Source organism: Diadema setosum, chromosome 17 (genome assembly GCF_964275005.1).
Source record: "Diadema setosum chromosome 17, eeDiaSeto1, whole genome shotgun sequence".
Classification (NCBI taxonomy): domain Eukaryota; kingdom Metazoa; phylum Echinodermata; class Echinoidea; order Diadematoida; family Diadematidae; genus Diadema; species Diadema setosum.
The window spans coordinates 11453053-11480763 of NC_092701.1; the positions used below are offsets into that span (position 1 = coordinate 11453053).

The following is a 27711-nucleotide window of genomic DNA, read 5'->3' on the forward strand; positions in this document are numbered from 1 at the left end:
CGTCTTCAAACCACAAGTAGCCAGTGGAATAATTGTGATGCAACTGTCGTTAATGATATGTTCATTGTAATATTGTCAATAAATTTTACCGTGCATTGATTTGATGTACAAAATTCCTGATAAGTCTGATATACTGTAAGATGTATGATCTCTCGCCCACTTACATTTATAATAACTGTTGATTACACTTTACTCAGTGAGTGGCAATGTCTATAGCGTACTTTTGTGATAATTTATTTTATGTTGCAACATTATCTGAGGCCATTTTCCCTGTCAGACTTTGCTTATGAAGATGGTCCCCTGCTTGTCAAAATCATTAATTTATCAAAACCTTGTTCAAAGTATTTTCTCTGCTATTATACTTTCAATATGACAACGCATTGAATAGTGATGCGTATAAATCATGTTAACCCGTTCCATACTGAATTCTGAATGCCCATAGACTTAAAACACAGGCCATGAGGTTCCCGTATGGAACGGGTTAATATGTGTTTCATGTATTGACGGTAGAATACAGAATTAGAACAGAACAATAAGCTGCTTTGCTTCACATGATTTAGTTCTACGTCACATTACTTAGAAGTGTATAATACAAGGTTCGTTATTAACTTGTTCTTTTTGGGCCCCGTCGAGCCATCAGAAACATTAAATTGCATTTTTTGATGGCCCGAAAAATAAAGAAAAGCGTAAGAAATGAACTATTTTTCAAAAAATAAAACATTCAGATAATACAATAAATCATGATATTATGTGAAGATTTACAGGTTCGACAGTGTGTGTCAAATGCCACGTACTGTGACTAAGAAGTAAGAAAGTAAAACATTAGAAAATTAAAATGACTAAGAACGCTGATAATTATGCGAAAACAAGGTATATCAAAGGGGCTTATAAACATGTAATTTGTTATTGTGGTGGCCCAACATCTATTTCTGGTAGCCCAGGGCCACAGGTCCACAGCTAATGTTGAACCTTGTATATAGTCTTGTCATTATGGAAACGAGGTTGGAAGGCAATTATTTTCTAATTATTTTCTATCTTATGTAAAGCGATCAATTGCGCTTCTGTTCTTTTTATAGTGTCCTATGTTTTCATCCTCTCTCTCTTTTCCAAAAATAACATGTAATATTCTTTTGATTTTTTTTTTGCATGGCCCGCAGTGATCTCAGTGAATGATGGTCACGTCAAGAAATAAACTACTGTTTCAACAAAGAAACCGAATGTATGTGTAGTTCTGATTCGGTGTTCGTGTTATATATATCAACCCTCTCTGAAAAAAAAAAAATCAACATGAGTGTTGAAAATTGTGACGAACAAACTAAGATAGTTGTAACATCGACGTATAGCGAGAAATTTATGTTGAAAGGTAAAAGTGAATCGTAACTCATGAATGATGACATTACATTAGTAAGGTCATAATGATGACATTATATATAAACGTATATCTATATATATATATATATATATATATATATATATATATATATATTTATATCATCTAGTAGATATGTATATATATGTATATAATAATGATAATAATATATATAATATATTACATATATATACATATATATATATATATATATATATATGAATATATAAATATTCTCACATCCGCATCTGGGAATCTACACCCTACAAGCAATGCTTCTATGTAGATTCCTCATATTTCACATGTTTTATTGTCTTATAAGCTGTACTTGACAATTCATCCATGCTTTTGTATTGTGATGTTTATGTTTTATGTATTTGTTGAAATGTGGAATATGGAACAATAAAAAAAATATATATATATAAACGTGTAGAATAAGATTATCTAAAACGTAATTATAAATTGCCATTTTAGGCAGCTTTACAATAACATCAAGATCAATTGACTGCTTAGTCATTGTACAGGAGATGCACCTAATTGGTTTAGGCTAAAATGGGATGTGATATGAAAGGAGATAATTGAGGCAACTCGTGCAAACCGTAGATTGGGTGATGATATTCATGATTAGTCGTACAAAACTTTTAGGCCGCCTTTGAATTTTAAACTACGAATGCGCGTCAGGAAATTCATAGATATCACCTAGGCACAAAATCAAATTCATCCTAAAGTACCATTCAAGCTGGTCACAGAGATAAAGGTATTATCGTCAAGAAATCAGAAACAAAAGAAAAAAATTGATTTTCACTACATTGAAACTTTTCGGTACACCCATGATACATGGAAATGATAATAATGATAATAATACGATGTATGCATGACTTTTGTGCGGATCAACACATGTAAGTATACATGTGTATGTTATTATGTATGACGTACCTACGATATGTCTGTAGCTGTACATTATGTGTGTCTCTTTTTATGCATCTACATCTTGTATCGCTCTGTGTGTGTGTGTCTGTGTGTGGTTTGTTGGTCCATGAGTTCTGTATGATATACATTCGTCTGTGTGAGTTATCCACATATCATATGTCATTGATCAATTTGACCAAACCTTCGTGGGCTGATAATTGAGTACTCCAACATGATTTATGAAGAAAAAAAAAAAGCACCTGAATAAAAAGTGACGAGATGGGCATATTTCACTATTGATAAAAGCATACCTAATAATAATGATAATAATATCAACAACGCAGTGACCTCTTCATCAATATCTACATATTCAATTACTGTATCCAAGTGTCTCAAACTGCCTTCATGAAGATGTACTCTCGTAAGATATAAACATTTTCATCACAAAAGCAAAGCGGCAACAGCATATTCATGTATCGTTTATTTTCCATAAGTACATCTTGCTAAGAACAAGAAGCAGGGATGACCAAGAAATTCCATAGGCAATGTACCAAAGCTGCGATCATAATTCAACATTCATGAACATACTTGCTTCATGGCATCCAGATATTGAAGCTTAATGGTGAATATAATTTGAGGTACCAAATTTATCACATCAATCCTTTCTTACCATTACATATTTAAGTAAATATCTATAAATCGTCGATCTTGAAATCAGTGTATTCGTCGTGTCACACGCGGGGTAATACGGCTGAGTTAAGCCTGAAGAAGACAATCATGACATCAATGATCACGTGTTTTCACCTTCGTCAGTTTTCGTGAACTTTCTGTGAGGAGAAGAAACGGTTAATGTGAATAATATGAATCTTTATTTCAATTTCACACTTAGGTCCTCCATTAAACGGCACACTGTCCATCAGGTTTCATGAGCGAGTAGATATTCAGAACCAAACATCCCTCGACATTGAATGTCAAGTGATTTCCAGGGACAAACCCTTTCCGGCTATCGAGTCTTACGTCATCTCGGCTGATGACGTCATTTTGTCGCGTTCTTCATCAGTCTCCTCGCACTACCATATCACCTCGTCCTAGATGGTGTATCCAAATGTCTTGTGTTGGAAGCAACGGGATTGGCGAAACAACAGCATCCACGATATACTGTCCAAAAGGTAATATCAGGTGTAAAGTCACCTATAACAAGTTAGCCTTATACTCTTTTAGATAGATAAAGCTAAACTAAGTTTAAAGCAAACATACTCGAAATAATCACTTTAACTGAGTAATTCTTTAACTTGACTGTTTTCAAAGATCCGCCTGTCGCCGATATAATATCTGTGGAATTGCTGGAGAAAAGACTACCCAGCACTACAGTCAACCTCTCCATCACTTGTCACGTTGACTCGCGAGACCAGCCGTTTCCTCGTCTGCACACTTTCATCATCCAAACGGAGACTGGGATGGAGTCTAACTCTAGCTCGCTGATCCTATCACCACGTCCCGAATGGTGCATGAACGTCACTTGTATTGGTCAGAATGACTATGGGTCGACTTCTTCTATCGAGACCTACTGCCCAAGAGGTGAGGGGATGCAAATAGTAGGATGCTTGTATTGGTCAGAATGTCTATGGGTCGACTTCTTCTATCGAGACCTACTGCCCGACAGGTGAGAGGATGGAAAATGTAGGATACTTGCACCAACGTCAGCATTTTTCGTTTGGCTTCTTAAGACTAGAATCAGAAGGAACATTCATGTTTAATGTGTCGACCTTGAAACTAATAGGCTTTTTTTGTTCCCCTGATAAACCATTCACCGTTGAAGTTTATATGCAATTAAGTGCTCAAGAGATAGATTACACATTTTAAGCACATAACATCAACAACAACAAAAAAGGCGGAAATTGCTTTATGAAAACAGACAAACATCATTTTATTCCTACTCTGAGAAATTCTTGCTGTAAAGGTAAGATACCATCGTTACCTTTTCTTGATTCTTTTCTGCCAAATCACTTAATGTGTATATCTCTCGTCTTTAATGACTACGATATTTTCAATGTCACGTGCTGACAGATCATATCTAGAGGCGCTGCTTTTTTCTTTTTTTTTTTTGTCTCTCTCTCTCTCTCTCTCTTTCTCTCTCCCTCTCCCTCTCTTTGATTCACATGTTAACAGATCCACCTCGCCCTGGAATAATTGACATTCAACTGGAAGAGAAACTGGGCGAAAATAACCAACCAATATTGGTCATAAACTGTCACGTAAATGAAACGATTATGCTTCATCCCCCACTGCATACTTTCGAGGTCAAGGTTGGAAAGAAAACTGTATCATTGTCATCCAGGCCATCGACCACGATATCGACAAGGCCTGAAAACTGTACCGTAGTAACTTGCACTGGAACCAACGATCTCGGTTCGACAAACACTACGGAAACATATTGCCCTACAGGTGAAGAGATTTAAATCAAATCATTCGCGTGCTTATGTCATAGATGCGTGTGTGTTTTGCTTAATTGTAATTTACATGTACGTATCTGTATAATACTTACATGTTATTTTCAGTCTATTCGGCTCATCACTATAAACACGTGTTGTCATTACGAACACCTATGATAAAAGATCTCAATTCAGTCTGTACGGTTTACAACTACGTCTTCCAGAAACTTGGTTACCTGTAGAGACGTCGCGAATCTCCCTCGTAGACAATAGTTACAGTTTCAGGGTTAAGAGAAATAATTTATGAAAACGTAAAACGAACAATAGTTCAGAGAAAAGCTTTTTTTGGCTTGTCTTGTATACCTTAATATTCGCGTATCAAACTTTAAAGAAACCAAATGATTTACATTGCAATCAAGGCACACAGAGAAAGGCTACATAGCAAAGTGGAACAAGAGAGAAAGAGAGAGAGAGAGAGAGAGAGCAAACAAAACAACTTTTTAAAAGCATCACTTCTTCAGAATGATGTCAGATACAGTGGTAGTTACCCAATAAATCAACGGATAAGAATGTGAACTTAGACTTGACCCTGGAGGTCTACACATTTCAAAGTGAAACTTTACAAGATTTGCTAAAAGTTGAAACTTGGTGGTGTCATAACTAAATCTCTCAGTTTACTAGAGAAGTAAAGAAAAAGAAGACAAAACAAGACGGATAAACAATGATTCTACTATAGGAAGAGCTATATACTGTCAAGAGTAACGTTCGGATTGCCGATGTTAAGTTCTATAGTGATTAACGTAATCCATCACAACTGAAGGTGTCAATGTTCATGAAATCTTTTATCGTGTGTACTGGCACTCAAGTTATTATGAGCATTTGTGGCAGAAAGTCGTATCTTCCTTATTTCTACTACTGCCATTCACCCATTACACTTGATATTGATAGATCCACCAGAAGAAGGCCTGATCTCAATCCTAGTGGAAAACGACACGGATACCACCAATGTTAACATCACCTGTGTCATTGATTCGTCGGTTCAACCCAAACACCCTATCAAAATTCTTGGTGTCGACGTAAACGGTGAAAGCATGGTCTCCTCATCGAAAAATTCGTCTGTCATTGTGACGTCACGTCAGAACAGGTGTTTTAACATCAGATGCACCGGAAGCAATGTCCATGGGTTAACGACCTCTCTTAGTTTGCATTGTCCCAGAGGTACGTGATATCTGACTTTCTAAGAACAGACGCCGAGTGTAAACCCTATGATTCATTCAAAACATAGCCGTGGAAAGCTTACCTGTTACTAAAATGACTCATGTCCAATTTTCATTAAACCCTGTCAGCCGTTATAATTGTTACGCATGAATTTATAGATGAATATCATAGAATAGAGACACACAGTTTTAATGTTACAATATCCAAATTGAATTAGTAGTATTAAGAGTTGCGCTTTCATTATTTAGACGAAGCTCTACTCAGAATACTAACAAAGATGTGAGGCAAGTCGTTGCGTCTACATACAAGTTATGTTGGATGACAGTCATACCTTGGTTGAAGAAACCGGGGAAAATAACTTGATTACTGGTACTATATCCTTTAACTGCGTTAGTCCCTCTCATTAGGGAGCTTAAAATTTTGACGCGCGGACGTTTGAGACGACGAGTGCGCTGGACGTTCTCCTCTCCCCTTCGTCGTGTTGAAAAGTAGCTTTAGATTACGCTGGGACGCAACGTATAAAAAATAAAATGTCACCCCAATATGATCGGTTCATGAAGTAGTTCTCTACGTTGCAAACTGTGCGGACGTTAAAATAGCCCAGTACGCGTAGTGAAAAACTCAGGTGACGCAAGCTAAAAATAGATCGTTTTCACGGCCGCTTCTGCGCATGCTCAGAACATGTTGTTTTTTCCTCTAAACGTCAAAATCTAAAGCTCCCTATTGCTGCTACTGGACAGTGATTACTTCAGACACTATTAAGATTGCATATTTCATTGTATTCATATTCAACCAACTTTATAATCTTTGTCGGTTGTTTACATTACCATCCTGCTTTAATCAAGACAAGCATAAACTCTTTAAGACTTCACTGCACTCTTACTCGCTTGTTTCTCTAATGTCTCCTGAATACCTTAACAGATGATGTGATTGAGGTCAAGTTGTCCGAGTATACGTCCGATGACAATGTGACGGTTGTCGTAATTCTGTGTCACGTGACCGAAGAGTACCAGCCCCACCCTGATTTCCACCAGTACGTGATTACAGCAGACAACCTGACGCTCTCAAGAGGCAGATCTCCGTGGGTCTATCTCGGCCCTAAACCTGAGAAATGTGTCTCTGTCACTTGTAGCGCCCTCAACGACTTCGGTTTCATCACTGCGTCAGAAAATTATTGTCCAACTGGTAGGCGTTTGGTGAACAACATGATCATAAATTATGCAAATTTCCTGGATTTACTTACGTTTACTCGTTAATAAGACGAAGAATGATATAGAGCCATTTCCCGCTTTCTTTTCACGACTTACATCTGGTAAGCTCTATATCATTAAGAATGAAATAGACCTGTTTATTATTGTTTCTTTCTCAGAAGCTCAAAAATCTTATCTATGCAAGCATCTTTAACATATTCGTATACTACGCAAAATAAAATGGTGCCCATGTCCAAGTGAAAATGAAGTTTCAATGGGATTTGCTTTGTTAGATCGGATGAAGAAAGAGGCTGTGAGATCTGAAAAATGCATATCGCTTTCAAATCACTTAATAAAAGAATGAGAAAGGCAATTGTTTCGTATTCTATTTGAGTAGAATGTTAACGTCCATGTACGTACGGTATTCGATTATAAATAAACATGGCGGAGATAACATGTGTAGACGTAATATCTGTAACACAACTTCTAAAATAAATATCAAAGATAATGCTGATAAATGATGCTTTGTGGTGAAATGAAATGCCATGTTTGTGCAATATGAGAAAGGACTCGGAATTTAAACGTGGTTTTACACTGACATTCACAGCAAATCATTGTATCGACCACTTATTAGAGAGGCGGTGAGAATGTAAGACGCGTTTCATGTCATCACATTTTAATTCCCGTGTTGCGCGATCGAACACGTCAAGTTTATTTAATCTTGGCATAAATTTAATAACAAGAACCACAATCTGACGAGATTACAAATAATCGATTAAGAAAACGACATTTTCATAACATCCATTTCCGTCTGTCTGTGTCCAGACTACGTACATGTAACTGGAATCCTGCAAACAATGTCGACAACGTACGCCCTCCTCATCGTCCTTTTCGTTCTCGCTGTTGTGGTGTGCGTCGTCACCGTCATGCAGAGGAAGAAAGACACGTCCAAAATAACAGGTTTGTCTGGACTCTGTGACAGAAAAGGAGCTTTATGCGAGTATACAGTTGTATCCCGGCTTTCTCTTTATAGGACATTTCATTCGGAAACAATTTAGAAACAAGAAACAATGTTTGTGAAATTAGTCTGAGATACATTTGAGAAATCTCAGGGCATGTAAGCAAACGACCGCCGAATGGCAATTCTTCGACGAAAGGTACAACCTTAAAAGCTGGGAAGAAAACATCGGAAACCTTTAAACTTGAAGACACATTTTGCCATTGCGAATGGAATAGGTAAGATTCGTTGGAAGAGAGAAAAGCGTTGAGCTCCTACCAGGGATACCCAGCTACTACCCAACTCAAAGGCATGTCCTAATTGCCTTCTCTTTAATCCCCAAACATACATCGATAGAAAACAATAAGATTAAGAAAAGAAGGTATGAACACTTCAGTATTGGTAACTGATTCCATATCAGATACAGAAATCCCAAATTAGCTGTCTAGATCAATAGGCCAATTCCTTGTTTACTTAGAACCCGGAGACTTCAATTTTATACTGATCTTGTTTTTACTTTAACTTTCATTCCCAGTCATTTTTCCAGTTTTGCTCAGAAATATATGTTATTCTTTCTTTGTCATAGAGGCATGTATCTTTGTATCCCTAGATTTATGTAATACTTGTATAGAAGAAGAACAACATATCAGTAACACTTTACCGTTTGTAGGTATAAGTCATTAAACATTGCATCACATGTTTTCCTTCTCTTTCAGATCAACTTTATGCGGACAAAATCTTGAACTGAGGACGATGGACACATGGAAAAGATGACAAAAGTGTAATGCACTGTGTAATCTCAGACAATGTAAGAAAAAGTACGCCCTATAGTCTATATTTTAACTAGGTGCTTCAATGCATTTGTGTAATTTACATACATCATATTCAGAGCAAGCCCTTCTCTCACCCTACCCAACACCTACCTCGTCTCCAGTAGATATAAAGTGACTTGAAAGGAAACACAAGTCCAAATCTTCTCAAGAGGAACTTACCAGTGAGACGCTATCCATTTTTTTAGGTGTAAGCTCACCAATGTTTTCACATAGTATTATGAGGGACCTACTTAACATAGCGAAGTCCGAAATCAAAGTGTGTTATAGCTTCAACAAGTTTAAACATGTAGTTGATAACTCCTTTTCGACACTTTTGAAAAAGGTATACTTTGTACCCCAATAATCATCCCGTTCTTTTAATGGCATCAGAGGCAGGCATCTTCTAGTTGCGTTCAGAGTATCTGTTTGAAGATGTGATCTCGCCAGTATTTTCATGTGAATTACGAGGGACCAAACATACCATGGCAAAATCTGAAATCAAAATTTTGTACAAGTTTAAAGACGTAGTAATTGTTAATAACCTCTTTTCACCACTTTTGAAAAAGTACTTTATACCCCAATAACCGTCCCGTCCTTATTTGCATCTAAAGTCATCTTACAATTCCGTCAAGAATACATCTCCTGCAAAAGGTACATTTCCAGTTTGACAGTGGTTTGAATATGATGGTATGACCTTCTAGTCGGCTGCCATTTCTTGCTACAATAAAACCGCTAGTGTTCCAGAGCCCCACCATAATTCACAGCCCCTTTCTTTAACTCAACTGTATTTATTTCAGCTGTACTTTTTCTCTGTAAAGTATCAAATATCCTGGTTATTATGTTCTTGTAAACTAGGCGTCTATATAAGTGTGATTCAAGCGTCTGTACATATTCCGTACAAAGAAGTTATTTCCAGAATATTTTGCTTCACTTTGGATATAATCCTCTACTATGCAAATGTTCATCATATTTGATATATTTACTTACGTGGATTGGAACAAAAAAGGTCAAATTCATAGAATAATCCCTATTACGAGGTGATATAAAATGTGTCATAAAACTATCAAATATATTTGTGTTTTTATTCTATTAGTACTAGTAATAGTAGTGGCAGTAGTAGTAGTAGTAGTAGTACGGTATAACAGGAGAAAAAGAAGAAACGGTAATAAGAGTGGTAGTTTTAAGAATATGATATTTCATTCATGATGTTTTTATGGAAGCGATTTCTTCTTCGAACCACACGTACATGCGTGTCATATGGAGTTTTCGTATAATTTGGTTTCCACTTGGTGACATTCATTTCGTTTTATTTAAGTCGATCTGCAGAATATTGTATGCAAATAATAAATGAATCGTGCAGGACGTGCTGTGTGAACATTAAAAATCCATTACGCAGTCGCACACTGCTGTGAAGTTATATTATTTCGTCCTCATTTTGTTTTTAGCACAAGGAATGTTCCAACATCAACTAAAATGATTTTGTCATTTAGTAATACATTACTAAAATGATTACTGGTAATACTTTTGAGTTCGGCTTGTATGTTCACTGTAGCATAATGATTTTAATGTTTAATCTAACGATCAATTTCATGATTCGCTTTCTTAACACTTTTTTAATATCATCAAATGATCCTGACATATAGTGTTAAATTGTAACATCATGACATTGTAGATGGGTGATTATCAATAAAAAAATCCGGCCTAATGGTTTTAGTAATCATTTAAATATCTGCACCTATCAGTTATGTCAAATCATTCATGACTAAATGAAAGCATGATTCAATTAGAGAGAAGTGTTGTGAGTAGTGACCTCGTCATGGTGAAATGTAGTCAGCATAGAAGACTAGTATGCAAAGTTACATTATCCCTTCCTATCACATAACTGTTACAACAGTACGTGTTTGTGCGTGTGCGTTAAAATGTAAACAGATGTGATGGACAGGTTATGTGTGTTTGTGTGTTTATGAATGTGTAGATTTGTAGTTAAAATGACGAAATTTCGTCACCATGATAATGTGCACGGTAATGCTCTGTATTTCCCATTAATCTATATAGATTATGACTTGGCAGAATGTGGAAAAGATAGTTCATGAGTTTTAAACCGTAGCTCCATGGTCGACCCTTAATATTCGATGAATGCTGGTTGTTGCATTAAACGGGAAGTGTTTTTCTGGGTTTTCTGATTATCAAAATACACAAACGAACGTTGTGGAATTTACGTTGTAGAAGTTGTAAAAAGTGTGTGTGATGGTGCGTGTGTGTGTGTGTGTGTGTGTGTGTGTGTGTGTATGTATTAAAGTGTGAATAAAACCTGAAACCTGAGGGCTGAAGGCACGGGGGGGGGGAGGGGAGGGGTGCTGTGGCATTGTGTGGGGATGTGTGTGCATGTGTGCATGTGTGTATGTTGTCTCGCAAATGGCCTTGTTTGTTTTGTTGTTTTTTTTTCATAGAGAAACAGTGAAATATGTCCCGTTTTGTGTCTAAAGCAAATGATCTTTATGTTCCCGTTTCGCGGACTTGTGCGAGAATATGTGTTAAAAAAAAAGCGGATTTCGTTTCCTTGATTTTAGAGAGTTACAATGTGAAATTTAATATTAGTTTGCACAATGGTGGTGATAATGCATTTTGTTATTTATGTAGTGTAAGTTTGACGTTATTGTGTACAATGTTTGTGTAAAAAGCAGTTTGTTTTTTGTATGATGTTTTGATTCTGTGAACATTTCCGTCTCTATGATATGGAATGGTACGAAATTCGAATAAAGAATTATCAAAAAAAAAATGTGGCTGCTATATCCCACCCCTTCCGATTTCTTTTATTGTGTGCCTCCTTTCATATACTACTTACCTTTAGATACAATATTGCAATTGTCAAGAGAGCAACGTCCTCATTGTTAGAAGAAACGAATATAAGCCATCAATTACCTCGAAAGGAATGCGTCTGTTGATCATAAATAACTGACATTGTACGACAGGCTTTCACGACGAAACGTCATGCGCACAGAGTAGATTACATGGATTCTGTCTAATGTGGAAGTAAACTACGGCTGGTTTATTGAACCGGATGAGTGAAATGTATTTTCAAAACTTTGGGAGAGGAAGGGGAGTCATGCACGTGGTGTCAAATTATGACTCTTTGGTTTTCTTCCAACGTGTCTGCTGACAAAGTCAATACGAACCGTTTCTTGTGTTTTGTTAGGTAATACGAAAGAACAACAATCCATGGCATGATATTATGATATCACGGAAATCTTGGATGTATGTGCTCTGCGATATCCGATTATGACTTGATGTTCCAATCCAAAGAGGAAGTTTGATTGATTTATTCATTTTATATGGACGCGATTAATGTACAACCACACAAGCGGTGAAAAATCAAGCAAATTACACGAAGATATATATATATATATTTTTTTTAGGGGGGGGGTCAATTTGAAACAATATCATTATATTGCATTGTTTTTCTCTATCTGCTGATCCTGTGTCACTTAGACAGAAACAAAACATTTTCGCCTTTGCCGGGAGCATGGACGACTCAATCATGTGCAAAAAAAAAGTGAAAAAAAAACCCACACACACAACAGAAACACTTGTTTACAATGCTAGCAGAGTCATGAAAACATTGTGCTCAAGAATTCAAAAAATGAGAGAAATCCATCGACAGCATAGTAATGACGTGGGGAATTTTAGAAATACTACTAAGTGACTTAAGCTGCCATAATTACTATGTTATTCTTCCACATCAGATTTCGTGCAGTGTAGATGGCGTATCACTTCATCCCATTGGGTATGCTTATCACTATAATGGATATCGTGTCAATGATAAATTGGTAACGGCACCAACTCTCTCCCTTGACAATCATCACCGATATATTACTGCACCTGATCCTAATTTTTCTCCTTTTTTTTTTGACAATCTTGTTCCTATGTTTTGGAGCTGAGTAAATTTTCCGTTTTGTTTTGGTTTTCTTAAATATTATGACTTTCTGATGAACAATAAAAAGAAGAATTAACAGAACATCCGGAACATTTGGGTGGTGGGCTGACAGGAATTGGTTTATAAGCTTTTAGTAAAAGCAGCATGATTATTTATTTTTTACTTTTAAAGACGAATAAATAAACTTATAAGAAACAGCAGGAAAATGTGTCAATTTGATATTAATTTTGTAATGTATAGTTGATATTCAGATTCTAACTTTTCCTTACAAAACAAGATAGATTTATCATTGACACATCTATGTAGCAGTCTATGAAATCGATATTATGGTGATGGATGTGAATTTGTCCATCTAAGTATACGAGGGACTGGAGGTACAAAGCCGAAATAGATCATAATGTCGATAACGTGTTTCTCTACTAACTTTAATCCAGGAGTTTTAATCAGGTGTACTGATACTTTCTCAGATGGTGACACTAAATTTGAGTATCAAATTGGTCAGCTCTCATCAGAAATACCCACACGTCGATATACATGTACTTTTACACAAACCTGAATCTCTATGATGGTCATCTATTATTATGTTGACAGTGTAGCAAGAAATCATACACGTCGCGTTAAATTCTGAAACCAGGATGTATTGATGACACATTTTGACATCATGTTAATAGTCGTTGTTACGAGCACACAGGAAAGAGGGGTTCATGTATCAAACTGATATACTTCACAATACCGATTTACATAACCAATGTGTCATGGCGCAACTAAATAAAGTAGTTCCACATATAATTATTCACATAGAAAGCCGGAACAACTACATTCATTCTGAAAAGGACGATAACAGCTTACACATACTTATATTTTCTTTCTTTAAATATATTACCTCGTGCGTACTGTTCGTTGGGCAAATGATTTGAACTGTCATATATTAATTTCTATGTAGGGCCTACATAGCAATAACTGTAAACGCGGATCAATCTTGTGAAAGAATAGTGTGCTATGGTCGAATGGTCTACAAGCACGCAAGAATAAAAGACCGCCAGTGGAAGCGGACATCAGGCGGTCGAGCTTGCCAAACTTTTAATGCCGTATTACTGCGTGACATCTATTCGGCATTTTTCAGGTTGAAGGTAAACTTGGGTAACTTTCGCTCTGTCTTTGATAGAATTAACGAATCGGTGATAAGTTTTGAAAATTCCACAAAAGCGAAAATCTGCAGCCATTCCGAAGTCTTTTACACTATGTTTACTGGTTTACATAATTTGTAACGTCTCTTTTTAAGCGCTATACAACAAACTGTATTCTTTTTAATGTGGCACTGCAAAATAGCAATAGCAATGTACTAGTAAATTATTTTCAATCTTTATATTCGAGCTGTTATCAAAGTTGCTGAATTCTTATATTTCCCCCTTTTCCACCTTCTATCTTTCATAAGCAGGATTCATCGGCGTTTGAGAATGATGGCTGATAGACGAAGGTTATTCCTACTTGGAATATTTTCCATCGCCATCCGCTTTATTGGTAAGATGTAAATATCAAAACGGTTTCAACTTTGATGATCATATATGTTTTACAATTGCCAGTTTACAATTGCCAGTTGTAAACATCCCTCTTCTTTAGGATTCTTTTTCTTTTTTAAGAGAATTTTTATGTCGCTTAAAAGACGAAAACGAACGAAACAAATAAGATGTTGTATTTAAGCGTCGTTCATTCACACGACAGTGCTTGGGCCATAGTGTGAAAAGTGGTTATTTTGTTATTGTCGTTGTTATTTTTGTTTCTATGAACACGATTACATTCAATCCTTGTAGTAAGGGCTAATAGGGAAAAAATCAAGTACGGTGATTTTCATTTTAGGTCCATCAAACCGAATTATTCTCTTTTATGTTCTTATGTTGTTATCTTATTTAGGTGGAACCAGTGTGACTCTCGAAGTACCAAGCCCTCTGACACCAAACCAGGAAGTTACAGCTGTCTGTACAGGCGATAAAGTCTTTGGCTCAGAACGCGTGTTTTGGTACTTAAATGGCGTACAGATTACCGATGGCGTGCAAACGACGAGTACTGTGGATAGTCTGATAAACTATGAATAGAGAGTCTGAAAGAAAATTTGGATATGAGTTATTGATATCTGAAAGTGTTAAATTGCATAGCTGATAAAAAGCATATTTGAAATTCATAATAATTGTTACCATGGTTTTTGGCATTTTTACGACATTCTTGAAAAACTGATTGGATTTTGATATCATTTTCTGCCATCCTTCGCGCCTTCCTCTCCCTGGAGCGTTGCCAGAATTTCGCGTCGTCCTTCAAACCCGTGACGTCAGATGACGAGTGGGATTCCCTTTCCAAGGTCTTTAGAGTTAGATGGAATAAGACAGAATGTGTTCATATTGGAGAAGTTGAACGCAATGTGTGCATGAGGACAAATCCATGACATAGATTAACCTAATGAGTGAATGTTGATATTTTGGACGAAACTATTTGTAAAATTCCATAACTTTCTTTTTTTTTTTTCTGGTATTAGCTAAGGTACGGATATCATTGCGATCATGAAGTTACAATGGAAATTGAAATTTTCCATGTTTTATCTCACTGCCCATAATACAATAAGTACTAGTACTGATTTATCAGTGCTAATGTATAATTGATGTCAAGTTTATATTTTCATCTCTTTTCTTTCAAGATTTTACAGTTTCTTTGTAGTTTACTTTCATTATAGTGAATGGTCTTTGCCTGTGTAGTTCCTCCTAAATCTGGCAAGAATTTTTGATGAAAAAATAAAGAATACATCTCCTGGAAATCAACAAGCACCCACAATTATACGCACTCACACACATACAAACACAAGAGCCATAACAAGTTCAATAGAAACTTAAGGTACTCTTGAATTTACTGCTAAAAAAAGATACTTCCCGTAGTATTTTGAAAAACATCATAAGCTTGTGGGTTCGTTCAATAACAACAACAAAAAAAACATAAGAAAATCTCGAAGAAGGAAATTCGGTGACATACCAAACAGATTCAGATCCGTCCTGGTTACAACGTAATGATGAGAACGATTGATATGCTGCTTGGGATATTAGCGATCTTCTACACACCTGAGACTAGAAATTAAACCTGCGCTATTTTTTACTTTTGATAAAGACAGTCTCGCTATATCAAACACGGCATATTGTCTTCTAAACTGAGATGGCATTGCTGGTAAGATGTCAGAAATAACAATGAGCCAATGCATAGTGCGCATGAGCAGAAAAGGGCCAACACATTGCCATAACTGGCATGTTGGTTTTTAAATTTACTGAGAGAGGTAACCGTGCTGTATTGACTAATCATGTAATCCTAATAGATAATGTTTGCCCATACACCCACACGAAAAAGTGTTCAATAAAGCCTGTAAAGTCTTTGACAATAATAATGTTAAATCAATAAAATGGATGATTCACCACGTATTAATTGGGACTTTCTGGTCACTTCGCCTCCGCCATTCTATTCTTTGTTTAAATATAAATTAAATTCAATAAATAAGTTACGTGAGACAAGTTAATGTACTCTTTCGCTTTCAAACGGGACTAACTAACTGAGATAAAAGGTTATTTTCCAAATGGCATATGAGGTAATTCAGAAATGGCTTATTAATATACTGTTGGAGATATAGCAAAATAACGAGGGAAGGAAAATGTAACCTGCACAGACATGACTATAATGTACATGATGAAACAATTTACATTCCTGGGAAAATTAGAATTAAATTGCTGTAAAATCAAGAATGGGAATTTGTTACGTTGTATATGACTGTACTAAGCCCTTTAAAAGTATTGACAAGTTAAAATTTCTTGCTTGATATGATGGTATTACATCAAGGATAAAAGAGTAAAAGGGATGCAAAACATTGGACATGATGAACACGAAAATCCGTTTGTATATTTCTGCAGGAGGAGCCAAACGAAATTCATTCAATAAATGAAAACTTCTTCCCTCAGTTCCAGCCCCAGATAATATCTGATGGGATACCCGAACCAAAGGAGATGATTCATTATGGAATATCCGCTCATCATCCGAATCAAAACACAGAGTCAACGATACAGAGTTTTGTGCGACGGAAGTGACCTTTCACACAGATACATCACCACACTCTGTCAAATCGAATTTACGGTACCTCGAGAGAGTAATAATGTTAGAAAAATACATGAGATCCGTTAGGGATTTCCCTGAGAAGATTACGTGGGAATATCGAAACAGTGGTTTACTTCGTTGGACCAGAAAATATGAAAATACCAAACACGTTCCCTCGCTCTCATGTAAGAGTTGGAAGGCAGAAATTCTCACTCCCTCATCGGACTATCTGAGGATATTATAGAGAGGAAGATGTCAATTTGAAAATATGAATAAGATCAACTAATCCTCGTAGAACAAATCCTGTTTACAACCAACCTAACATATATCATAATGTCACCTGACAAGGAAACCTCAAAGTACTTAAAATGCCATCATTTCCTGTACACTGAAGACTGATTTTTCTTCCTCCCATTTCGTGTGGTGTCTATGTGTCAATTGTTGCACTGGTTAGTTCTTAGCAAAATACGCTTCTCTGGCGACACGAGGTATGTGTCATTTCGCAGTCTTATCTTCTGAACTCGAGCTTCATACATTTAGAAGCATGTCACTACGTATAGTGTACAATGCATCCAATAAGAGACATTACCACTGATTGTTATACTTCATATCAAACACACTCAAAATAACTTTCTCTTCATTAATTCGATAATTTCTGATAAAAGCACGAAAGGCGACGGAAATGAACTTTGGCCCCATGCGAGTTAGAAGGAGCTGTAATCTGTCCCCTATTTTTACATCAGGCATGCATTTTCTCACAGAGTGCTCAATAAGCAAGATATAAGTACAAAGACTCTTACTGACAATTTGAAATTTTGATATCAGGGATGATTACCGTCAAATCTTCAGATTTTACGAGACATGCGACCAAGGTTTCATCGGGAGTTAAAAGACTGAACAGCTTCCACTGACAACGGTCTACCTAAGGATATACCTAGGGTGAAACGAAGGAATTTTTGTCCATGCCATAATCACCTCCCAATCATCATTGCATATGTAACGTGGCATTAATAAACCACAACGATCATAACAATCAAGACAGGAAGCTTTTGTAAGCAATAAACTGGACTTGATCACCCTTTAGAGCTGAAAGTTTTTCGTCATGCTCTAACGTTACCGGATGCTGTCCGTAAATCACATACGAATGTCAAGAGTGTTTTTGTTAGTGTCGTTAAGCAAAGAAGACATTAGCTGTTCAGTAAGTACAACAACTCGAAGGAAATTAGTAAAAGCGTCCCTTTTCTAGAGTGGTTTATATGAAAACTCTTTGTTTGAAGCTAAAAATGACGAAATATCCCGAATTTTTTCTCTTACTCCGGTAAATCCTAATGCAGTGCATCAGGGTTAATAATTCGGTAATATTACGCAGGTTCTCCAACTTTCTTCTTTAATACATGGATCAGTTTGTAAAAACAAAAATAACAAATACTGTTCTGCGATATGCAGTGGCATAAGATGAAATACCGACGTGTTTGAGCTAATGATAAGGCATGAAAATTAGTCAAGAACATCGTGTCGATCTGGGACAACACACGCCATGTATCCTACACGCAGCCACAGGACGATAATGTTCTTTCACCAGCATACTCTCTAATGGTACCTAGCGACACCGGTAAATCTTTTCATTTTAGAATTTTAGGTTTTGAAAAGGTGAGGCAGAAAGATGACAATACCTATTTTGTGATTATTACCTGTCTATTCGGATATGAATTGATGTGAGTTATGTAAAGGAATAAATCTATTCAACATAAGGACGTTTTTTCTGCCCTAAGATCCCATATGTCTGCGTGTGAGTTATGTCTCAACTCAAAATACTCATTCCTGTTCATTATGTGTCATTGACAGCCATGACTGGGTATTACGGGTCATTTCTGTAGTAAAAAGCAATATTGCTGCTGAGTTTCGGTCGTATTACTGAGATTTTATGAGAGCAATTTGACAGACATCATAAATCATTTCAGTCAAAGAGATTAACTTTTTATTATTCCAAGTGGTAATAATTAAAGAATGCTATAGATCACTACGTTTCAGACACGGTTTTTGTAAGGCATTAAACCTGTGGGAGCACAATGTATTGTAAAATTGTTAACTGTTGACTTCTTTGTTTATCATTTTTGTTTGTTTGTTAGTTTTTCTCTATGAACGACGGAAACGAAAATATTTCCTGAAATGTGTTTCTATGAACAATTGTCCTTCATTTGATATAGAACTAAGGTGCAAAACGAAAGCAAGGTTATAATATGAGATGTCATTGTCTAGAAGATAAGTCTGAAGCTTGATGAATAGTTTCTGGAACATATTGCCATAATATTTTGAGAAAAAGGAATAAAAGAGCAACGAATGAGAAACACTGACTTTGCACAAGGCCACAGTCGCTCAGCGGCAAGCTTAGTTTATTACAATTTCCGAGGAAGTCACTGCTCGCGGCCGTGTGACGGTAGAACTGGTGAGTACAGCGAAAAATATGGATTCATTCCAAAGAACCAGACTTACACACAAAGTATTTCATCTATTATTATTATAGACGCGTTTCCCTCAGTCCACTGAAGTTCTGATCTTGTAGTTGCGTGTCTATTGATTCATCTATTCCACCAATCCATGCTACTAAGCATGAGGTAAGTAAGGATTACTATGCATGACCGAGTTTGGGTAATTCTATTCTAAATGATACACTCAATTTTAAATGTAATTATTCCTCTTGTTCTGAAAGCGCACGTAACTCATAGAATATTCTGCGTTCAAGTGATATCTATCATTGTATTGATAGTTTATATATATATATATATATATATATATATATATATATATATATATATAAGTGAAATCTCAACATTTTATGCTATAGTTTCCTTGTTTTTTAATACAATGATAAGCTCTTACGATGAAAATCATGGAGCTACTCTAGCACAATGACTGTTTCAGTCTCAGGCTGTGTTGCATTAGTTCTGTAAAACTATCTTTTAATCTTCTCCTATAATTGGTACTACATTTATTTTTAGCGGCAAGTTCACTTCACATAACATTCTTTGCACTTAAAGACCGATTTTTATTTTCAAACCATGAAAGGTTGATTGTGTGTAACTCACAAACAAAATTATCCCAGTCTCAGTACAACGTGTTTACTTTGAATGTATCGACCTTTGACATCATGTCTAAAAATGTTACCCTTTTATTACAATCTTGTTAATAAACCATCCGCTTCATCGCATGTCATTCAGTGTTTGTCACACTTTGCGTCATAGCGATGTAGATATCGCTTGTTGCGTTATAGTACCAATGTGAATGTGGTCTTTTTATACTAATGTGAGCCAAATGTCTTCAATCATTCTTTTCCGCATATTGAATGATTCAGATTTGAGATATATAGCTTCCACATTCATATGAAATTATGCTTTGTGTATGAAGTATTTTTTAACAGGAAACACATAGCAATATTTGTTTTTGCAAACCCTGCATTTCAGGTCTGACTGCGTTTCGAATAATCTATTTTCCTGGCCCAGCCGCGAAATTTTAGCGCTACCTCACTAAGATTTGACATGATATTTGATTTGATTTGAAATTATCAGTTGCATTGGAATCTCAATTTTCGACGTGGCATTCACTCATACTCTCTAAAATTGTAAGTATTTCTCCAATATTTTCTTTCTCTCAGTGAGACTTGTCGGAGGTGCAGACGAGCATGAAGGCCGAGTGGAGATACTGTGTGACGGGGTCTGGGGCACAGCGTGTGACTACGGTTGGGGTGATGAGGAGGGGAACGCGGTGTGTAGACAGCTTGGGTACTCATCGGTCGCGTCGGTCCATCACAATGCCCATTTCGGACAAGGATCCGGACCTATTTGGTTAGACTATGGAATTTACTGCCCCACATCGGATAAAAATTCGCTCCTAGAGTGCTACAGAGGGCCGTGGGGATGTTATGCCTCCTATGGCGGAGGTACCAGTTGGGGGCACAGCAATGATGTGGGTGTAAGATGTGCCGGAGAACGTGAGTTTATTTCAGTCTGTAACATTAAGTATAATTCCCACCCCCCCCCCCCATTAAAAAAAAAAATACAATCGGACTTCCTGCAATGATAACTCTGAAAATAAAAATTCAATCAAAATGCAATTCAGGGTATGAAACTACAATATAGCATTTACATAAATGTTATAGGAAACTCCATTCGTTGTGCTTTAGTGGTCACAGAGAAATGGAAATCTTTTCAAAGTTTATTAGAAGCCCCTTCCCTCTAAGTTTTGTAAGGAGACTCGTTGTCTACATTGTGTTCACGCTTTACGAATACGAATGAATGCGAGATTGAATGAGAGATTGCTAGATTCTTTTCATTTTTAATCAACGAAATGAATAATGAATTTCATCAAAAAGGAAGCAGATTTGTGAAAATTTCAAACGTTGATATGGTTTGAAAATGAACGATAAAAGAAAGATATCAAATCATTTACTCATGGAATAGTGGAGTGAATTCTTTCTGATTTTTGGTTTTCTTAAATTATTTTTTTCTCAGTTTTCTATCAAGATGATCATGAATAAAAGTATTGACATATTGACATATTTCTTTGTTTATCTATTGATAATATATTATGCACAGAATTCGAATTCATTTGTTAGTTGTCCTGTCAATTGTGAGCAAAATATTTTCATTCGTATTTCTATGGATGCCAAGAGCATCCAAGTGCTAAGCTTGGAAGAAACAGACCAATGACAAGCTTTACAAAGATTCACATTTCTCCGTGACCACTGAACCAAATTAAATGGGGATTTCTTCAAGTGTAGGTAGCATTCATACCCTGACATTCAGATTCAGATTCAGAGATTTAGAGATTCATTTATTATCCATAATAGAAAATTCTTCTTGTTGGCATATGGGTGTACACATAGGAATATATGCATACATACATACATACATACAGACAGACATAGGCCTACATACGTACATTCATGTACATGTACACATATAAATAAATACAATTTTAAATATATACACATAACATTAGGATTGTTAATTTGTTTTAAAAGTTATCAATGGGAACAGTCAGATTGTATTTGAGGGGGGGGGGCATACTGCAGTCTTTTGTTTCGAAAGCAATGGTGCTGTTTCCTTCGTTAGTGTTTTTGCTCTGATGGATATTTCTATACGTGACAGTATCACGAATCCGCAGCCATCATACCCACCATCACTCTGTTGACTATCATTAGCTCACCAGAAAACATTACATTTCCTTATTGATATTCTTCTTGCGACAAAATCAAGGAAATGTTGATTAATCAATGGCATATCTATTCTTCATTGTTGAAACTTATAGTTTACCTGACTCTTTTGACTACAGACATCGCCATTTTAACACTAAGCATTTATCAAATTGAACTTACATTTTCGTAATGCGAGTAGTCATTGCAATTTCTAGCAGACCCGTAATTCTCATCACTAGTCCAACAATAGCATATATTATTATCATTACTACTTCATTGCTATTATTACTATTATTATTATTATTATCATCATTATTATTTATTATCGCAATCTGTTTTCGACCTCCCCACATCAGTGACATTCAGATTAGTAGGCGTATACTGGTAACCCATACAAAGGGAATATCTCCAATTCCAATCCACGGGGGCGTGTATTAACATATGAATTGTTTCGATTGAAAGCAACGTGTTGTTTACCATGAATTAATGACTGGATCGTCCGATAATTATCAGCATGAAGTGTGCTGACATTGACATGTAGGATGCTATGCACTTATTCCATTTAATAGTATTTCTCTTCTTCCTGTAAAGAGTGAAAAGTGGGATGTACACTGTGTACAGTACACCAAGCATCAAAAACATATATTTTTTTTTGATTGAGGTGTGCATACTAAATTTCTTTGTCCATGATGACACACTCAAAATGATAAACCAGTGCTTATGTCAAAATGATGAGGCTGAAGTTGAGATCCAAGAAGGTAAGTATCACTATATCCCGTCCTGTTAATACTTTCACTGCGGTCTCTCCTTAAGGAAAATATGTCAGGTGATAATATCTAATGTTCCCGCATGATAAAGATGTAAACGTTTTACCGATCGATGTACCAATGCATTGAGTTTGTTAGCATCATTTTTGTAATCTATAGGAAATCTGAGTGCTGCGGCCGCAATATTTGCCAACGCAGACTTGAATGAAGGCCTAACTTACGGCATTGATCGCTTCACTTATTACGACATGACGAGTAGATTGACATTCACTCCAACGACAGCAAACCACGGCGATACACTTCAGTGTCATGTGTATGGTGTTGTGCGCTCTGCCACTCTGGAAGTTACAGGTGATTTTTTTTTTTTTAATTTGGTATCAGTACAAACATTACCAATTGAAACACAATATCAGTATTTTATACACTTTATACAGTACGCTGGAAGCAGTTTTGAATGATTTTTCCTCTTTTTTCAGGGAAATTTGAATGAACAAATCGTGGTCGATCTCTGTCACATCCTGTTCCGCGTGTGCGTCTTCACTGTGTACTAAAAGCCTGTTATATGAATGTGAATAGCGCTCACCAGCAATGATAAAATAAACGGCATTGCATGGAGCCGTGACATATAACACGATATAATGACATTCGTATTTTCACACAGGACATTCTGATCAGAATATTTGAGAATCGGGGGGGGGGGAGGGCAACAGATCCATGGCCCCCACCCCACTCCCTGCATGATGTGCACGACCATACAGACATGTATATACAGCTGTGTTAGTATAACGCAATTATGCAATGAAAATTAAAAGGCTGGTGTAAGCAGTTATTGTAGTCAAAGATTTACCACTCCTTTGACACCTGTCGATTGAAATTGCGATTGCAAAATAGAATGTTTATAACTAAATCTGCATCTATCTCTTTACGTATCTCACTATTTGATACTGACATATTTTTCCTTTAGGCTGAGTCCTAGGAGACGTAAAACTTGATCAACACAAACTTAGATGATCTGTTCACGCGCGAAGCGTGCAGCTAAACAGGAAAATGGCTGTATAACTTTCCTTCTACTTTGCGAAAAACCCAACGCTTTCTGAACGTAACAAAACATGCATTCAATTCCTTTCTTTTCAATACGTTTTGTGTAGTAACAAACGTAATTCAATGTCAAATTCTTGTCTTTTTCACGCGATGTTCTCGACTTAAATTACCTAAATACACGTATGCTATTCATGTCATTGCTAAATAAGATTTGAAGCAGTCATTTGCATGAATGAGCGTCAAAAGACTGGATAAGAGCCTCACAATCATCATTTATTTGTAGTGTGCTTGAATTGTTTTTTGTTCTATTGTCATCACTATCATGATAGACTGCCATATAATGTCTGTTTTTCTTCTCAAGATGTGCCTTGTGCCGTTAAATAACAATGAACTTTTAAACGAATAACGTGCTGACTGTATTTGAACTGACTAAACAGGTGGTGTCGATGTACCCCGGTCCATCACTCCATGTATCACTCCAAGTCCCGGTACCCCTCCGGGAGAGAACATCTTATCTATCGATGCTGTAGAGATTAAAGGCGAGAATAACCTGGTTACTCTGGTCATCTCCTGTCACGTGAACCTCACTGATCAGCCGTCCCCGTACCTCCACACCTACACCATCGGGACTGAGACTACAACTCTATCGTCATCAAGCTCCGGCTCAGCCATCCTCTCACCACGCCCCAACGCCTGCATCGAACTCACGTGCTCCGCGACGAATGGGATAGGAACGACCTCAGCCACGCTAACACACTGTCCTCGAGGTAGGTAGTCTTCATACAATGTGCACTTTAAGAGTGCAACAATTCTGTCTTTACTTTTTCTGTTTTTACTGCGGCCTATATAAGGCCGCTATAGGTCACGTTATATGTAGTAACAACTTAAGGAACTCTTAAATGCCTATGAATTTCCATACAATTTCCTCTGGTCTGGTCTTACAGTATTTTCAGTGTTACAAAAACTAAATAAAACAATATCATATTGATCATGCTCGCTCAGACATCCATACCTACACGTTCCTTTCCATTTTTGTCTTTATAAAAACCGAGTCAGCGTAGTCATTGATAAAACCATATCTTTGTTATGGCATTGTACACTTTACTGCTAGGTATAATGATAACCATGATAATCGGTTGGTGTTTACTCCATGTAACACATGCTTTCTAGAGGTCTTAGAAACTTAGCGCAAAGTATATTGTAAAAGTCCTCCCCTACCCTTTCTGTTCATCTGCGATAACTTTCAGACTTAAGGTATATCCATTTTAATTTCCGATTGGTGATCGGTTCCTGGTTTAGACAGTAATCAATACATCAACTGATCATATTTTATACAACAGATAAGCCACCAGAAAGAATCATCAGTGTGTCGTTTGAGACTCAAGAAGCTGCTGAAACAAGTCTCATAATTACTTGCCAAGTGGATCCAGCAGACCAACCCTTTCCACCAATCAACACGTACCTCATTGCAGTCGACGACAGCGTCATTTCCGATTCAGCTTCTCCTACGGTGACGATAGACGCTCAGCCCAACACATGCATCGATGTCGTGTGCACTGGTATAAATGAATATGGAGAGACTGAAATGACCAAGACCTACTGTCCCCCACAGCTAGGTAAATACAAAACACATTTTTTTTCTTCTTGCTTATATTGAACGAACAGCAAAGTAAGAAAACAATGCGCAATCTAGCCAGAAAGCTTGGCCGAAAGTACTGTACATTCTCAGTGCTTACCTGAAGGTTGTGGCTTCGTAATTTGTTACATTCGATTACATACAATACATCGGGCCACAGCGATATCCAAGTACCACTGTCCTTCGTTCTGCATACCCACTACTGAGCAGGGAGGGCGCTTCAGGAATAATACCGACTTTTATTAAGTTGCATTTTCGAAATAAACAAACAAACTTATTATCCCATCAAGATGCCTCAGCCAGGCGATTTCCTTGACAGAGCTTTTCGGTGTATAGCAAGCGAATTGAGATGAATTTTGAGCCCTTACAAGCAGGCCTACCATGTTTTAGCTGTAAGGTGCCAACAGTAAACATCAAAACTGCTGATATAATCACTTTCCAAAGCGCTATTGCATCACTGATGACAGTATGACAAGGAAAATTCTAAGCAGGTTTTTCCATGGTCTGTATTGATATTTAACCATTTCCCGTTTTACTACCTTGTCTCGTTCTAGAAGCCGGTCCCGAACAACCTGGTAGCAACATCCTTAGGATCCAGACGACGGAAATCAGAGGTGAAGGAAACCTGGTAACTCTAATCATCACCTGTCATGTTGACCTCTCTGACCAGCCTTACCCACATCTCCACACATACACCATTACAGCTGATAACGACACCTTGTCCTCCTCCAGCTGTGCCTCAGCGATCCTGTCTCCACTCCCCGATGCCTGCATCAATGTCACGTGTTCTGCGACCAACGGAATCGGAGACACGTTGTCATGGATGGAGCATTGCCGGACAGAAATTCCTTCTGGTAAATCAAAGTATCATGGCTTTTCCTTCTCGAAGCAAAACATACAGTGCGTAAACGGACCTAAAAGTGTTCCTATAAGTACCTGACAATCATCATTATTTTTATCGCACTTCTTTCAGATTTGTATGTTTGATGGCGATTAGAAATCTCTAGTCACTTCACGGGGTACAGAAGAAGGTAATAATCTGTGAGCACTGAGACAAGAGAGGGCGCTAGAGAATTTTTTAAAGGGTTACAAACTAATGAAGTACTTGTCACGTGATCGATGATCGTCACAGATCATCTTCTGCATCTCCTCTATACTTACAACAAGTTTTATACCGTTAGGTTGGCACAGCACACTTAATTTGAACAGCACGACAGTATGATTGGGGTTTTTATGTCGTATTTCCTTCCATAATTATTCTGCGACCTTCTGACATAATATACAATGCTTTAGATGAGGTAGAAAAAGACTTAAATCGACAATTTAAAACAGATACGTGTCAGCAAGGAATGCATCATTGCGCTCTTTGTGAAAGCAATTACAATAGACAGCGTTTAAGTCCAAGCTAAAAACCGCGCAGTACGGAGGGAATACAATGAAACTAACTCAGGAAGAAGGAAACGCTACCGTTGTCCATTGGTGCTTTATCGATAGGGGGTCCCATAGCTAGCCCTCATCGACGGGTCCTTCAACAATCGTCGACCACGTACGCTCTTCTCGTCGTCGTTTTCATCCTCTCCATCATCACCTGCTTCACTGTCCTCGTGAAGAGAAAAAATGTCTTCTGATTTAGGTGAGTATATTCATAGCGTGTTTTATTTAATGAATCCTTGCTTTGACAATGTTATCAAATAGAATGTTATAACCTTTACAATTACTTACTACTTGCTAGGTTTAGTACTTGACAAGAAACCCTAATACTCCTGGGTAAGCTAACTTGGAATCATCACCCAGATAGAATTACGAGAGATGCAGACGAGATGAAAGCGTTAATCGAAAGAAATGAGGATATTGTCTTTCACCGGGGAAAAAAATACACTCGTTGGTTTGACATGCTGTGTTCCTCTATAGACAATTTAGAGCACGCCTAGCTTCATATGTTACATCATTGACTTAAGTTTTTATTGCACTAAAAGATAGATACACCATGTCTCCCTTGTCCTGATTTATTTTTTCATTTGAGATGTATATTCACTGCCTTCCTTGCGTATCACTTTCCTATACTGCAAAAGTGCGTCAAGTAATATTCATTAATT

General features: G+C 37.0%; 1 protein-coding gene across 1 annotated transcript; it reads left to right on the plus strand.

Moving 5' to 3' along the window:
• The first annotated feature begins 2243 nt into the window (after window positions 1-2243).
• On the plus strand, window positions 2244-27243 carry LOC140241176 (uncharacterized). The gene is made up of 11 exons (XM_072320936.1): window positions 2244-2268; window positions 3587-3856; window positions 6850-7113; window positions 7944-8078; window positions 14773-14838; window positions 20630-20965; window positions 23098-23289; window positions 24417-24746; window positions 25320-25595; window positions 26170-26469; window positions 27110-27243. The coding sequence occupies exons 1-11, from the start codon at window positions 2244-2246 to the stop codon at window positions 27241-27243; spliced, it is 2328 nt and encodes a 775-aa protein (XP_072177037.1).
• The last annotated feature ends 468 nt before the right edge of the window (window positions 27244-27711 follow it).

Coding starts and splice junctions, on each gene's coding strand:
- LOC140241176 (XM_072320936.1), top strand. CDS start 2,244: ATGACTTTTGTGCGGATCAACACAT. Junction 20,966..23,097: donor TGTAAGATGTGCCGGAGAAC/GTGAGTTTATTT, acceptor TGTAATCTATAG/GAAATCTGAGTGCTGCGGCC. Junction 23,290..24,416: donor TGCCACTCTGGAAGTTACAG/GTGATTTTTTTT, acceptor CTGACTAAACAG/GTGGTGTCGATGTACCCCGG.